This window comes from Chiloscyllium punctatum, chromosome 9 (genome assembly GCF_047496795.1).
Source record: "Chiloscyllium punctatum isolate Juve2018m chromosome 9, sChiPun1.3, whole genome shotgun sequence".
In the NCBI taxonomy this organism is placed as follows: domain Eukaryota; kingdom Metazoa; phylum Chordata; class Chondrichthyes; order Orectolobiformes; family Hemiscylliidae; genus Chiloscyllium; species Chiloscyllium punctatum.
In genome coordinates, this window is record NC_092747.1 from 101,160,370 (window position 1) to 101,176,608 (window position 16,239).

General features: G+C 39.5%; 1 protein-coding gene across 3 annotated transcripts in view; it reads right to left on the reverse strand.

The window, feature by feature from the left end:
- Positions 1-16,239, reverse strand: part of pibf1 (progesterone immunomodulatory binding factor 1) — a 155,058-nt gene that overhangs the window by 114,872 nt on the left and 23,947 nt on the right. For all 3 annotated transcript variants that reach the window (XM_072577979.1, XM_072577978.1, XM_072577980.1), the window contains exon 10: positions 7,903-8,001. In XM_072577979.1, the coding sequence (XP_072434080.1) occupies positions 7,903-8,001 (99 nt within the window). The remainder of the gene's footprint in view (positions 1-7,902; positions 8,002-16,239) is intronic.

The following is a 16,239-nucleotide window of genomic DNA, read 5'->3' on the forward strand; positions in this document are numbered from 1 at the left end:
CTGCATCTGGTGTGTTAGTCATGGTTGTGTGTATGTGGAAGTGTGTCATTTTGTAAAAGAAAAGTTGTTGTTAATTTATATCTGTTGACTTGTGCCAAATTGAGCTCTGTAGTATCCAGAAAATTGATGCTTTCCTTATGTGTTGCAATTGTCAGTTTAATGGAGATTGATTGTTATTAAGGATACTTATGAATTCTATTTGTTCTGCTTCCTTGTGGGCCCAAATACCCAATGTGTATACAATCACTGAAGGTATTGTTACTATGTGACTGGATTACTTAATGGAGTAAGTGTTATGAAGATTTTCTTTTTTTGTCTGAGGATTTAAGTGTTGAAGGATTGTGGAAGAATTGATTTATTTCAAGTTTTGTGGAAATACCTGGAAAGATTTATTTAAAAGAGGCTGCTGAAAGGTCACTATGGACATTGAAGAAGAATTCTTCCCAAAAAAATCACACTGCTGCTGAATACCACTTGTTCTGTTGTCGATCCCTGCAAGGGTGGTTTGAACAGTGACTGGATGGAGTTTGTTTCGGTTTCTGGAATTAGTGGGGTCAGTAACGAAGATGGGCAATGTGAAGGAGATTTCACCTGAATAAATATATCTGGGAATTTGGTACAAAGTGAGGATTCAGCTGATCAGGCAAGAGATGTTTTATAAGTTTACTATAAGAAGCAAAGTTTGCTGAATAGGGAATTGAGGGGAGGGTGGGTAGTTGTGGGTTTTTCTACTCTTTTCTAACCCTTCAGCACTTATCTTCCATTTTTGTGCAGGAGGAGGAACAGGTAAATCATTAAACTGTAAGCTTTATTAACTAGTATTTTATTATTAATCAGTATTGTAACCTTTACTGCTTATGCCAAAACATTTTGGGATGTGTAGGCTGAGTTAATTACAGATTAAATCGCAAATCACGAACTAATTTACACATATTAAAGATTTCAGAGCAACTAATGTGCTGTGATTACAGAATTGGAGCTTCTGGATATTATTGTTATCCAGGGAAAATTCATCTGCAGTAAATGCTTGAAGCTGCAAGAACTTTGGCTCGAGGGAAGTTACTGGACAGATCTTTTTTCTAGGAGGCAGTCAGACCCCTTACAACAGGCTCTTCCAATTTGGTCAGTGGTCAAGGACAGGAAAGTGTAATTGCTAATGAAGCAGATAAGGGGACCCAGAAGCCAGGAGTGCAGCAGCCTCAGCCTTTGCAATCGTCCAACAGGTTTGACATTCTTTCTGCTTGGATGAGGCAGAGGCCTTCAGCATGGAAGAGCTCACGGCACTGGGGGACATGAAGCCATTCAAGTAGAGGACAGTAATAAGGAATGTGTTGATAGTAGGAGATAGTATATAGAGATTAACACTGCTCTCTGCAGCAAAGATAGTGAGTGTAGGTGGCTGTGTTATCTGCCTGGTGCCAGAATTGGTCATATACGCTCTGGGCAGGAGAAAGGTTTGTGGTGGGAAGTGATTGTGTTCTACCTCAGTTCCAATGACATACTGATGAGGCAGTATGAGAAGCTGGGTGCTAAATTAAATAGCAGACCCACAAAGATGATAATCTCTGGATTACTCCCTGAGCCACATCGAGATTGGTGTAGGATGAATAAGATGAGATAAGTTAATGCACATCTCAAAGACCGGTATGACAGAATTGGGTTCTGGTTTATGGGACATTTGGCACAGTCTAGGAATCCTTACCTCGAGACAGTCAAGATTGAAATGTGTTGGGACTTGTGTTCTCATGAGCCACATAACTAAGGAAGTAGAGAGGTCTTTAAAACAAACACATGGAGGTGAAGGATCAAGCTTTGGTAAATTTAACAAATCAAGGGATGGAGTCAAAGCAGGAGAACAAAATATTAGTGTTGAATTGAATTGAATTGAATTGAATTTATTGTCACATGTATCGAGGCACAGTGAAAAGATTTGTCTTGTGAGCAATACAGGCAGATCACAGAGTTAAATAGCATAGATAAGTAAATATTAGGTAAACAGCGGCAAAACAAATACAGAGGTACAGGCAAATACTGAGAGTTTGAGAGTCCATTCAGTATTCTAACAATATAGAACATAGAACATTACAGTGCAGTACAGGCCCTTCGGTCCTCGATGTTGCACCACCCTGCCATACTAATCTGAAGCCCATCCCACCTACACTATTCCATGTACATCCATTTGCCTGTCCAATGACGACTTAAATGCACTTGAACTTGGCGAATCTACTACCGTTGCAGGCAAAGCATTCCATACCCTTACTACTCTCTGAGTAAAGAAACTATCTCCCCTCACTTTAAAGTTGTGTCCCCTCGTGTTTGCCGTCCCCATACTTGGAAAAAGCCTCTCCCTGTCCACCCTATCTAACCCCCTGATTATCTTGTACGTCTCTATTAAGTCACCTCTCAACCTTCTTCTCTCTAACGAGAACAGCCTCAAGGCCCTCAGCCTTTCCTCGTAAGACATTCCTTCCATACCAGGCAATATCCTAGTAAATCTCCTCTGCACCCTTTCCAAAGCTTCCACATCCTTCTTATAATGCGGTTACCAGAACTGTACACAATACTCCAAGTGTTGCCGTACCAGAGCTTTGTACAGTTGCAGCATAACCTCCTGGTTCCGGAACTCAATCCCTCTATTAATAAAGGCCAAAACACTGTATGCCTTCTTAACAACCCTGTCAATCTAGGTGGCAACTTTCAGGGATCTGTGTACATGGACACAGAGATCTCTCTGTTCATCTGCACTCCCAAGAATCCTACCGTTAGCCCAGTACTTTGCATTCCAATTACTCCGGCCAAAGCGTATCACCTCACACTTGTTCACATTAAACTCCATTTGCCACCTCTCAGCCCAGATTTGCATCCTATCTATGTTTCTCTGCAACCTACAAAATCCTCCGTCACTATCCACAACTCCACCGATCATAGTGTCATCCCCAAATTTACTAACCTACCCTTCCAAGCCCTCATCCAGGTCATTTATAAAAATGACGAACAGCAGTGGACCCAACACCGACCTTTGCGGTACGCCGCTAGTAACTGGACACCAAGATGAACATATTCCATCAACTACAACCCTCTGTTTTCTTTCAGCAAGCCAATTACTGATCCAAACTGCTATGTCTCCCACAATCCCATTCCTCTGCATTTTGTATAATAGCCTACTGTGGGGAACCTTTTCGAACGCCTTGCTGAAATCCATATACACCACATCAACCGGTTTATTCTCATCTGCCTGTTTCGTAACTTCGTCAAAAAACTCAATAAGATTCGTTAGGCACGATCTACCCTTCACAAAACCGTGCTGACTGTCCCTGATCAGATTATTCTTTGAGATGGTTATAAATCCTATCTCTTATAACCTTTTCCAACAACTGAAGTGAGACTCACTGGTCCGTAATTACCAGAGTTGTCTCAACTACCCTATTTGAACAAAGGAACCACATTTGCTATCTTCCAGTCCTCAGGCACTATTCCTGTAGACAATGATGATTTGAAGATCAATGCCAAAGGCTCGGCAATCTCTTCCCTTGCTTCCCAGAGGATCCTAGGCTAGATCCCATCCGGCTCAGGGGACTTGTCTATTTTCACACTCTGCAGTATTTCTAATACCTCTTCCTTGTGAACCTCAATCTCTTCTAGTCTAGATGCAAGTATTTCTATATCTTCCTCACCAACATTTTCATTTTCTATAGCAAACACTGTCGAAAAATATTTATATAGTGCTTCCCCTATCTCCTCTGACTCCACACACAACTTCCCACTATTATCCTTGATGGGCCCTCATTTAACTCTTGTCATTCTTTTATTCCTGACATACTATTTCAAAACCAGCTGGTGCGTGCGTTCAGGCTTCTGTAACTTCTCCCCAATGGTAGAGGTTGTAGAAAACCATTGCCAGGGTGGGATGGATCTTTGAGAATGCTGGCAGCCTTTCCTTGACAGTGAGCCTGGTAGATGGATTCTATAGATGGGAGGTTGGCCTATGTGATTGTCTGGGCCGAATTCACCACTTTCTGTAACCGTCTCCGATCTTGAATGGTACAGTTGCCATACCAGGTAGTGATGCATCCAGACAGAATGCTCTCGATGGCACACCTATAGACGTTGCCAAATTTCCTCAGCTGCCTGAGGAAGAAGAGACGTTGTTGAGTCTTTGTAACCAGTGCGTCCACATGAAGAGTCCAAGAAAGCTTGCTGTTGTTGACCACTCCCAGGAGTTTGACACTTTCGACTCTGTGCTGTTAATGTGTAGGGGGGCATGAGTAATATCCCGCCGAAAGTCAATAATGAGTTCCTTGGTTTTGCCAACATTGAGAGCTAGGTTGTTCTCAGTTCACCATTTTTCCAGGTCTTCCAGCTCCCATCTGTAGTCTGTCTCATCACCATCTGAGATTCGACCGACTATGGTGATGTCATCAGCGAATGTGTAAATGGCATTAGTCTAGTATTTGGCAACGCATTCATGGGTATACAGTGAATAAATAGGGAGCTGAGTATGCACCCCTGGGGGGTTCCAGTGTTGAGTGTTAGTTAGGATAAAACATTGTCCTCAATCTTCACTAATTGTGGCCTGTGCGTCAGGAAACTGAGGATCCAGTTGCAGAGAGTGGGGCTTAGTCTGAGATCACGAAGTTCAGTAGTCATTCTCACTGGGATAATAGTAGTCAATGTGTAGAATTCTTATGTAGCTGTTCCTGGTGTCAAGATGTTCTAAGGAGGCATGAATGGCACCAACATGGATCTGTTGGTCCGATAGGCAAATTGGAGTGGGTCAAGAGTAGCGGGGAGGCTGTACTTGGTTAATGCCATGACCAGCCTTTCAAAAGCACTTTATGACCACTGAAGTTAGGGCCACTGGGCAGTAGTCATTGAGACATACTGTAGAGCCTTCTTTGGCACAGGGATGATGTTGGCTTTCTTGAAGCAGGCAGGGAGAGGTTGAAGATGTCCCAGAAGACCTCTGCCAGTTGATCTGCGCATGCTCTGAGTGCACGGCCAGGTACTTCGTCTGGCCCCATCGCTTTCCTTGGATTCACATGAAGGAAAACTGGTCTGACCTCTGATGCAGTGACTGTTGTGATAGGTTCGCCAGGACTTGTCAGAATAGATGCTATGTCTCCACCAAAATTCTGCTCAAAGCAAGCGTACAAGGTGTTGAGACGATCTGGGAGGGATGTGTCATTGTCTGCGATCTTGCACTCTCTCTTTTTACAACCTGTGATGTCATTCTGTCCTTGCCATAGTCACCGGGTGTCTTAATGGCTCTGCGAAGGTCATACTTGGATTCCATACATTTAAGTGGGTCTCCTGAACTGAAGGCCTCACAGAACCTGCTAAAAACCAAATGTATGTCCTGATTCATCCAGGGGTTCCTGCTGGGAAACACCCGGATTGATTTCCTTGGTATGCAGTCCTCCACACACTTGCTGATAAAGTCTGTGATGATGGTGGTGTACTCGTTCAAGATACCTGCGGACTGTTTGAACATGCCCCTATCAGCCGATTCCAGAGAGCACTGGAGTTGATCGTCTGCCTCCTCCAACCAGCACTGGACCTGTATCGCAAGGGGGTCGCCTGTTTGAGCTTTTGCCTGTAAGCCAGAAGAAGAAACACGGCATTGTGTTTGGAGTTCCGGAAATGAGGGCGGGGAATGGAGCAGTAGGCATCTTTCACAGTGGTGTAGCAGTGGTCTAAAATGTTCAGGTCCCTGGTGGAGCAGGTAATGTTCTAGTGATACGTGGGCAACACCTTCCGTAGATTGGCTTAATTGAAGTTGCCAGTTTCAATAACAGGTCCTCGGGGTTCCGTCTCCAAGGTGTTAGTGGTGGAGTACAGCACATCCAGAGCTTCCTTAAACATTGCTTGTGGCAGTATATATATAGCAGTTAGTATGTTAAAGGTCAGAGAGTGGCAGGAAGAGACAAAAGAAAAACACTAAAGGATATTTAAGCAGTGAGGACTAGATGCCACAAAGGTAACGGAAGTACAAAGCTCAAGGCTTGTATCCAAATACCAAGCAAATAAAGTGATAGTGAGCATTGAGGTGAATAAATATGATTTGATACCATTATGGAGATGTGGCTGCAAGATGACAAGAGTTAGGTTATCAATATTGAGGGGTACATGACAACCATGAAGAATAGGAAGATCCGAAAAGATGGAGGCACAGCATTGACAATCACAGATGGCATTACTGCAATTATTAAAGTTGCTTCAAATGATTAGATTGTTGAATCTGTTCGGGTGGAGGTGAGAATAGTATAAGAAAGAAGTCACTTGTGGGAGCGATCTACCGAGTTTCTGAATAATGACCACACTGTAAGATGAATCATTCAAGAAGAATGATTGAATACTTCTTTTATGTAGTGTCACTAGAGCAACTGGAGTTGAACCTAACCCTCCAGCCACAGTGAAAATGAAAAACTTCTGCAAACCAAAAATGGAACCCTCGAGAAAATCTCAAGAACAGTCCTTTGAAAAGAAAAAGATCCCTGGTGTAAATAAGTGAGAAATTGAAGAATACCATCAACTAGCTCTTTGATGAAAATTCTTAGATGATAGAGGAACTATCACAGACCGCTGTTCCTCTCCAGCCTGTTAAATTGGATAACCTCATATGTTCTCACATCGAACACTATCTGCTGGTTTTGTTCACATTCGTAACCAATCTATTCCAATTTCTAGTCACATCCACACTATTTAGAGCTAGCTGTATGAACACAATCCATAAACTTAGACATGTAGCTATCTATTCATTTAACCAAGTCATTTGAAAATGTAGTAAAAAGAAAAAGTGACCAAGAACAGACCCCTGTGTCACATCATTACAGACTTTCTGAAAATGTGGATATATACTCATTAACCCAAATGATGATGCAATACGAAACAAATTCACTATTCCAGATAATGTAATGCCGCTATTTACATCTATTATTATTAATAGTCTCTTAAGTCAAATATTGCCACTTGGCTTTAGGAGGTACAGATAGGGAAGCCTGTTACATGCTTATTGTGCTTTTGTTACTTCTAGCTCTTGACATTTTTTTCTTTTATTGCCCAGTTACCACACATTTGTCTTCCTACATCAAACCTTGTGTTATTTAATCCTTCCTGCATTTCACATCTCAACACAACTTTCCCTTTCCCTTTGTTCCCTCTCCTTGTCTCCTTTTCATCTCTTTACTTACTTAAAATCTGGTACATCGCGAACTTGATGCAATTCTACCAAAATGTCATTGATCTGAAGCTTTAAGGGCCTTTTCAATCTTTACAAATACTGCCTAATTCTAAGATTATTTTCAACATTCTTTCATTTGATGCAAAGTCACTGTTTAATAGATATTCCATTTTCTGATTTCCAACTACAATATTGTCTCTGCCGGTCATTTTAAGACACACATTAGTTTATCAACTTATTAATGTATTTGCAAAAGCTTTTAGTATTCTCTTTGACATCTCTTGCAATCTACATAAAAATGAAACAAGATCCTTGAATGGGGAAAAAGCTGATGTGGATGAAGTCATTCATTAATTCAGCTTTACGTAACGTTCCAAATTTGAGCCATCCCCAGCGGCTAAAAAGAAACTTGCATCCCTGCTACACCATCTTTTTTCGGTAATATGTGGCTTATACTCAAATTAAAAGTACCAAAGGCTTCAGCTGTAGAATGCCCAAGAGTACATATGGTTTTAACACAACAGCGCCAAGCATATTTAGAAATTGAAGAAAATTGTAGGCAAAGTTTTTAAAACAAAATGTCTATAAATTACATCAGTAGAAGATATGTAATTTTAAGTGTAACTGTAAAAAAGCACATGCTTATCCAATTCTAACCAACACAGACATGCAAGAATATTGAATTTTCTGTGCATTAAACATGCTTATCTATCAACACCTACTGGTCCAGAAGTTGGTCACATTTTGCTAGCGCATCCTTTTCTGCTTCAACAGCTCGGTCCTTTTCTGCAACTGCATTGTCTCTTGCTTCCCTTAAATTCCTAAAATTGTATAAATTAGAAAAAATTTCAGTGATTATAGTAAAATTTGGAAATTGTCCAGTCAACAAGCAGGTTGCACGACTGTTCAATATAAAATTTCAAGATTTTAAATCTTTGTTGATACCAAACTTACTGCAGCAATGACTCACACAGTAAGTCATAAAGTAATACCTTGAGTTACTGATAAAAGGAGCTGATGTTATTCAAAATGCTTCCTTGCTAATTTATTAACGTGTTGGGTGAGGAAATTTGAGACACTAGGAATACTAAAATTGGTTTGATAATGGTTGTAAGCAAATTAGCAGAGAAACTAGAATTGAAAAATAACAGTTTCATCTAGTTCCACAGTAAAAAGAAAATTGAATTTAGACATGGACAGCAAGTAGTTTGGAAATTTTAGACACATGAAAAAGTTGTGCATGTTTGTTTTTCCTCTTTCTACTACCTAACCCCAGACTGTCAAGTTTGGTAACTAAAATGAAAAGCAAATTATTGCTGATGCAGAGAAATAAAATACATTTTATTGATCACATTCTATCTTTTCTCAGGTTAAATAAAAGGTCATAGATCTGAAACGTTAATCTTCCTGTCCATCTCGTGAATCTGCCACACATGCTGAATAATTCATGTTTAAGATGGAAACAAATTGGTTGACAATATCACAGCATTATCTCAGAGAGTGAACACACGGTTAGGGGGCAATTGTTTCACAACTTGGTTCTCTTATTATTCAAGGCAGTGAAACTCTCCAAAAATAAGGATGCTTCCTGCATCATATGTCTCAAACTAGCTGCAGTGACAAATATAAACAGTGCCTTGAGGCAAAAAATTGGTGCTGTTGCAGCAATGTTTGGTGGCACAGCTTCAAGTCCAGAAAGGCAGAAAATAGCTTTGTCAGCCTGTTCTGAATTTTCCCTCATTTCATGTGTTCCAAATTTGCAATATAGTTTAGCAACAATTACACAGGTAAATAATTGATCAGATATTATAACATTAATGCTGGTGCCAGTTAAGCAAAAGCATTCAACTCTATATTAGATGATCATTGGTTCAAGTCCCAGTCCAGAGACTGAACAGAAGTTCAGCTGACAGTTAAGTGTAATACTGAAAGTACTCTCCTTCAGTTATGAATCCAACTAATGGCCTTACTATACAAGTCGGATCCCAATGCAAGGTTTGGTTTAATGGACCATAAGTTTTAAAATGATACTAGTTTACTGTGCTGGTCAGTCACTGACATGTAAGAGGGTGCTAATGAACTTTTAACAAAAGTACTTCAAGGTTTATTACATACTGAAAACAAAAAATAAAACTACATTACCCCACAAAAAGTCTATTCGAAACAATCTTTTTACAATAAGACCTAAGGATTCAAACCTCTTTGAAGTCCCTAGCAAAAATATATGTATCATCTATAACTATGGGTAAGGTACCGGAGAACTTAAGGATGGCTAATGCTGTGCTTTTATTTTAGAAAAGCTCTGAGGAGAAACCTGGGAACTATAGACCTGTTTAGTCTGACATCGGTGGTGGCTAAGTTGTTGGAGGTGATTCTGAATGATAGGGTTTACATGCACGTGGAGAGGCAATGATTAGAGATATTTAGCATGGTTTTGTGCGAGGGAAATTGTGCCTCTCAAACTTGATTCAGTTTTTTGAAGTTACCAAAAGATTGATGCGGGCAGAGCAGTAGACTTTGTTTTACTTGGACTTGGACTTACTTGGCCTTTGTTAAGATTTACATGGTTGACGAATTAGTCAAGTTGGATCATATGGGATTCAGGGTGACCTTGCAAACTGGATATAAAATTGGCTTTACAGTCAGAGACAGAGGATGGTGTTGGAGACTGAAGGCCTGTGACCAGCGGTGTTTTACAGGGATCGGTATTGCATCTGCTTTTATTTGTCACTTATATAAATGATTTAGATGAGAATATGGAGATATGGTTAGTAAGTTTGCAACTGACACCGAAATTGGTTGTACAGCAGACAGTGGAGGAGGTTATCTAAAATTGTAAAAAGATCTTGATCAGTTGGATCAAAGGGCTGAGGAGTTGCAGATGGAGTTAAATTTGGATAAATGTTAGGTATTGCATTTTGGTAAAACAATCAAGGACATGGCTTATATAATTAATGGAAGGACCCTGGGCAGTGATGTAGAACAGACAGATTTTGTGGCTCAGGTAGGTAATTCTTTGAAATGTGTGTCACAGGGAGACAAGGGGACTAAGAAGGCATTTAGCATGCTTGCCTCCACTGCTCAGACATTTGAGTATAGGAGTTGAGACCTCTTGCTGAGGTTGTGCAGGACGTCAGTGAGGCCTCTTCTGGAATACAGTGTGCAGTTCTGGTCATCCAGTTATAGGAGAGAAATTATTAAACTGGAGAGGGTTCAGAAAGTTATCAGGATGGTGCCAGAAATGGAGAGTTTGAGTCTTAAAAATAGGCTGGGACTTTTTCCACTGGAGCATTGATGGTTGAGGGGTGACCTTATTGGAGTTTATAAAATCATGATGGGCATAGATAAGGTGAATAGCAAAGGTCTTACCCTAAGTTAGGGGAGTTCAAAATTAGGGGGCATATTTTTAAGCTAAGAGGAAAAAGGTTTTAAAATACGTGAGGGGTAACTTTTTTTAAACACAGCGATTAAGTGTGTGTAATGAACTGCCAGAGCAAGTGGTGGATGCAGGTACATTTACAATTTTTAAAAGACATTTGGATAAATTCATGAATAGGAAAGGTTTGGAGGGATATGTGCCAAACGCAGGCCAAACTATTTCAGTTTGGGAATATGATCAGTGTGAACTGGTTGGACTGAAGGGTCTGTTTCGATGTTATATGACTCTATGACTCTAACCTTACAGATTCACGAACCTTTATGTAAGGTCACTCTGTCTCCACTTTAATGTTTCTTGAGTAGTTAACAGTATAATGGTTTCTGAAGCTTTCTTCTTACTGAGTTCTAAACATTTTCACAGCAAACACATTCCGTCAGATTCTCGCAGTTTTCTTTTTGTTTCTGGATGTTTTTCTCCACTCTAATATTTTGGATTCTGTTAAACTAGCAGTACCTTTCAACTCTGACTGAACCAGTACTACTTTCTGAATTATTCTGACCTTCTATGATAATGGACTCCTGTTACTAGGCAAAAGTAGTTTTTTGTTCTTCTACCTTGTTTCAAATGCACTGAACTGTTCACCTCAAGTTCTACTTCAAAGCTGTAAATTCACAAAAAACATGCATCAGCAAATGTCAAAAAGCCTTCACCTCTCTAAAGGCAAGTTTAAAATGAAAGTAAAACTATTCTTTTCCCTTCTTAACACATGCAATACATAAATACCAATCAAATGATTAAAAAAAAAGAGTTGTATCTACTTCAGAATCCAAATTTCCAAATAACAATAATGATATATCATGAACCTTCAGCGCAACGGATTAATCTTTTAGATCAGTAACTAAATTGATTCACTGCATTCTCTGTTAGTGGCTATAAGGAAAAGTGACATAACTCTTAAAGATGCGCACTGGAGTTCTTCCAGTCTTCTGGCCAACACTTATCTCTCAAGAGAAAGCGAGGACTTCAAATGCTGGAGATCAGAGTCGAAGAGCATGTGCTGGAAAAGCACAGCCAGTCAGGTAGCATCCGAGCAGGAGAGTTGACGTTTTGGTCATAAGCACTGATTCCTAATGAAGGGCTTATGTCTGAAATGTTGAGTCTCCTGCTCCTCGGATGCTGCCTGACCTTTTCCAGCACCACACTCTTCAACTCTTATCTCTCAGCCAATACAGCTAAACAGTATAACAGATAATCTATATAATTTCTATTTGTGAGTGCAAACTGGCTGCTGTGCTATCCTACAATGAATGGTTATAACAAGGATGTATTCTCTTGTGGGAAAACCTAGAACTAGGGTGTCTCAGTATAAAAATGAGGGCTGCGACCATTTAAGACAGCTGAGGAGAATTATTTCTCTCAAAGGGCCATGAGTCTTTGTAATGCTGTTCCTCAAAAGGTGGTAGAAGAGTCTTTAATAATTGTTAAGTTGGGCGTGAAAGTTTATGGGAGGTTGTCAGACCATGGGGTAATCAGATCTGTCATGATCTTATTGATTGGCTGAGCAGGTTTGACAGGTTAAAAGGCTTTCACCTAACTCTTATGTTTCTATGTAAAATACCAAAATGGCTACTTTGCTTGCCTGAGGTCTAAACAATTACTATATACTTACATACATCTTTTCATACATTCTACTTGGAACTTTGGCCAAATCTGTGACCGTGACCACTTAGAGGGACAATGCATCATATCCAAGGGACTTAAGTGCCTGCATTTTTGCAAATATTGCACCATTTGAATTTGAACCATATCATCATCCCTTCAATGTTAGTGGATCACAAAACCTGGAACTAACCTCCTAACAGTGCATCAGTTCAAGAAGGCAACTTCTTGAATGCCAGCACATTTTCAAGGACAGGTGGACAATATTGTAACCTCATGTCCTTACATTTGATGTCAGTGTTAAATCTATTATTAGGTTACAGTTTCGAACAGCTAGAAGTAAGGTAACTTGGATCCAACTCTCAAAATTTTTGCATACTCCGGAAGTTCCATCCAATTTACAGCTTAATCATGTTGAGTATTGTTAGCCAAGTATAATCCTCAAAAGCAAAAACTACACCATTGTACCTTGCCCTAGCCTTTACAAAATATGCTGTTATAGTTATAACTCCATAAATCATTAAACATTCTTGCCCTAGGACATAACTATAGCAAACTAACATTTTTTGAAGCTTTTGAGGTATATACCTGGGAGGTCAGGAACAAATGCAATTTGGAAGAGAATCTTGTTTGATTAACAGTTGATCAGAAGCTAATCTCGATGAGATAAGAAGAAAATCAACTGAAATGAGTAATGGAATAGAATGGCACATCAGTGCACTAATTTGTTGTACCATAAATTTGTAGGGTATGTGCTTGCAGCTAATATCAGTCATGATAAATTCTCAATCCAAGCAAGCTGACATGAGGAACCGAATAAACATTGGACATCTCACTGTTATGGTGTGTGTGTGTTTTTGTCGGGGGGGATTGTAATTCCGAAAAATAATCCTTCAACAGCACATTGACGCAAAACAATATCGTAGAGAGTAGTAGAGAAACAGGAATTCCACTGAACATGCTGTTTGAACTAAATAAATTAAACTTTTTTAATATAAGCAATACTATTAATTTGCCTCACGGTTTATGCAAGCATAATAACGTTATGGTTCTATTCGCCGAGCTGGGAATTTGTGTTGCAGACGTTTCGTCCCCTGTCTAGGTGACATCCTCAGTGCTTGTGAGCCTCCTGTGAAGCGCTTCTGTGATCTTTCCGCCGCCATTTGTAGTGGTTTGAATCTGCCGCTTCCAGTTGTCAGTTCCAGCTGTCGGTATATTGGGTCCAGGTCGATGTGCTTATTGATTGAATCTGTGGATGAGTGCCATGCCTCTAGGAATTCCCTGGCTCTTCTCAATACAAATTCCCAGCTCGGTGAACAGAACCACAACAACGAGCACCCGAGCTACAAATCTTCTCACAAACCTTGAAGCATAATAATCAATACAAACAAATGTGTGGGAATACTGGATTCATTAAAAAGATTTAGCATGTTAGCATAAATATCATAAGCCACTGTACCTCCGTAGGAACCAAGACATTCAGAGGAAATGAAATTCAGCAATTGGGAAGAATTAATTTGAAATCTCAATCAACATCAAGAAGGTAAAATATTGCCACTAACATTATTAATAAATTACAATATTGAAAAGTATATATAGTGGCATTATTACTATACAGTACCTGGACTTGAATCATGCCACAGCAGATGGTGGAATTTGAATTCAATAAAAAAGGTGGAGTTAAGACTCTAATGACATTCATGAATCCACTGTTAATTGTCAGAACAACCTATCTGGTTCACTAATGTCCTTTATGGAAGGAAAATGCCATCCTTACCTGGTTTGGCCTACATGTCACTCCAGACCCACAACAATAGGGTTGACTCTTTACAATTAAGGATGGGCAATAAATATTGGCCAAGTCAGTGATGCCCTCAACCCGTGAATGATTAAAATAAATTCCATCAAAACAATCAATGATTCAACACGAAGTGTATGACAGATTTGTAAAGACAAATAAATTGCTTTGGTACAGAAACTGATTGTTGAATCACAAATGCAAGGAGTGTGCTTATACTCAATAAAGCATTCTAGAGAACAAATGCCAATTGTTGTATACAAGATGTATATGCAAGATGTAGCAGCATAGAGTCATCGAGTCCTATAGCACGGAGACAGGCCCATCGGCCCAAAATGGTCCACGCCAACCAAAATGCCCATTCACACTAACCCCATTTCCCTGCACTTGGCCCATATTATTCTAAACCTATAGATAGATAAAATGATTCAGAGAAAACAACCATTTTTATGCAAGTTTTTTTATGTATGTGTATGAAGAAACTCAAGAAAATAAATCAGTTCTTTTAAAAAGAAATGTGATTACAGAATGTTTTCATATGATGTAATTAAGCAAAGTCGATAATATCAGGTCAGAATGTAACTTTACACTAAGCATGTAGTGAGCAAAGAAATTAATGAATTGCATAGATCAGACTGCCACCTACAGCAGACAGACAGACTTGAAACACAAGTGCTGACATTATTAGTGGGCTGCTGAGCTGCAACTAACAGGTAGCGAAGGTCTGATACAGCATTGAATGCTGTACAGGGGATTGATGACATGTGAAAACAGGACAAGCAATACAGTGCTTCTTCAAATAGTCAGATAAAGAATGTTTACGGAGATACACAGTGCGAAACAAAGTGTCATCTATAATATTTAATTTTGCAAAAATGAGGTAACAAGGAAGAGCTATGGGATTGAGTAACAAAAGTGACAAAGAAAATATTTTACTTCACTTTTATAAAGAATTGCAACCTAAAAGAGTAAGAGCCCACAATTTTAAAGGTAAATTTTCAGATCCAGCAAGCTGTTGGCAGTAATTAAGCATCACATGGTCCAGAAAATAACTTACGCTTGAATGTACAAGCCCGGACTTTTGTTGGTTTGCTTCAACTGGTATCAATTGGTTGGAAACTGCAAGTTTACTTGAATACTAAGGCTGTTGGCAAAATATTAATACAGCACAGCTTTGGGAGAAGGGGGAAAATTAGACATACCTCCTGATTTCAGTGATTAACTCAGCAAGTAGCTCAACAGCTCTCAATCTATCAGTTCTCTAATGAGATAGGAATCAATTCCCTCCAGGGGAACCATTGTCTAAGAGTTTCTGTTTGAGCTTGGAAGTGTTTATCAAATTGCAAAATATCTTGTGATATTTTCTTAGGACAATTACAGTCTGGTCCCAATGTGAATCCTTCAGGGGAGTCATGTGACTTCTAGAAGCCACTTTCTAAGATTTCATGTGCCCATTTTCAAGTTAGATTCTGTTATGACACAGATTATCTTGATAATGCAGAGCCTGAATATTTCTGGAAAAAAATACATTTGAGTTAAAGCTTCTGCTCTTGAATTCATCAACACAATTTGCAAGGAATAGTTAAGGGAAAAGCCAATATTTATACAAGAAAGAAGAATGTTGATTGGTTGGCAAGTGGACTTGGATTGGTAGAGTTATTACCATGAAGATGCACCTGATGATGATAATTTACTGCTAAGCTTTCTTTAAACTTTAGACTCTGATTAGTTGAGGCATTCACCCAAGTAATGAACCAGTGACATTTATCTAAACATCTGTGACACTATTAAAGGTTTTAAGTAAACAGGTGAGAATTTTAAATTGGAAGCAATGTTAAATCAGGAAACACTACACAACAGCAATGATTGGTTGATAGATGAAAAATAAAGACTTGCATTTATCCCTGAAGGACAGAATATCAAGCAGGTGGCAAAGACCTGGTTGACAGCCTCAGTGGCATGCTACGGTGCAGCAGAAGTGGGGACAGTTGCCTGGTTAAGATTTTGATGGCAATCCCCACATTCTTTGTGCTTGATTTTGGATTTATATGTGTGGGCCAAAGGGCCTGTTCCTGTGCTGTACTGTTTTAAAGGCCCTCCCATGTTATACAGGCAGAAGTAAATGATGTTCTTGACATACTGGTTTATGGTTAGAATTTCACATTGGGGTTAAAAGCAAGAACAAGACTTAAAATACTTTAGTCTCAAACAGCTATGGAAAAG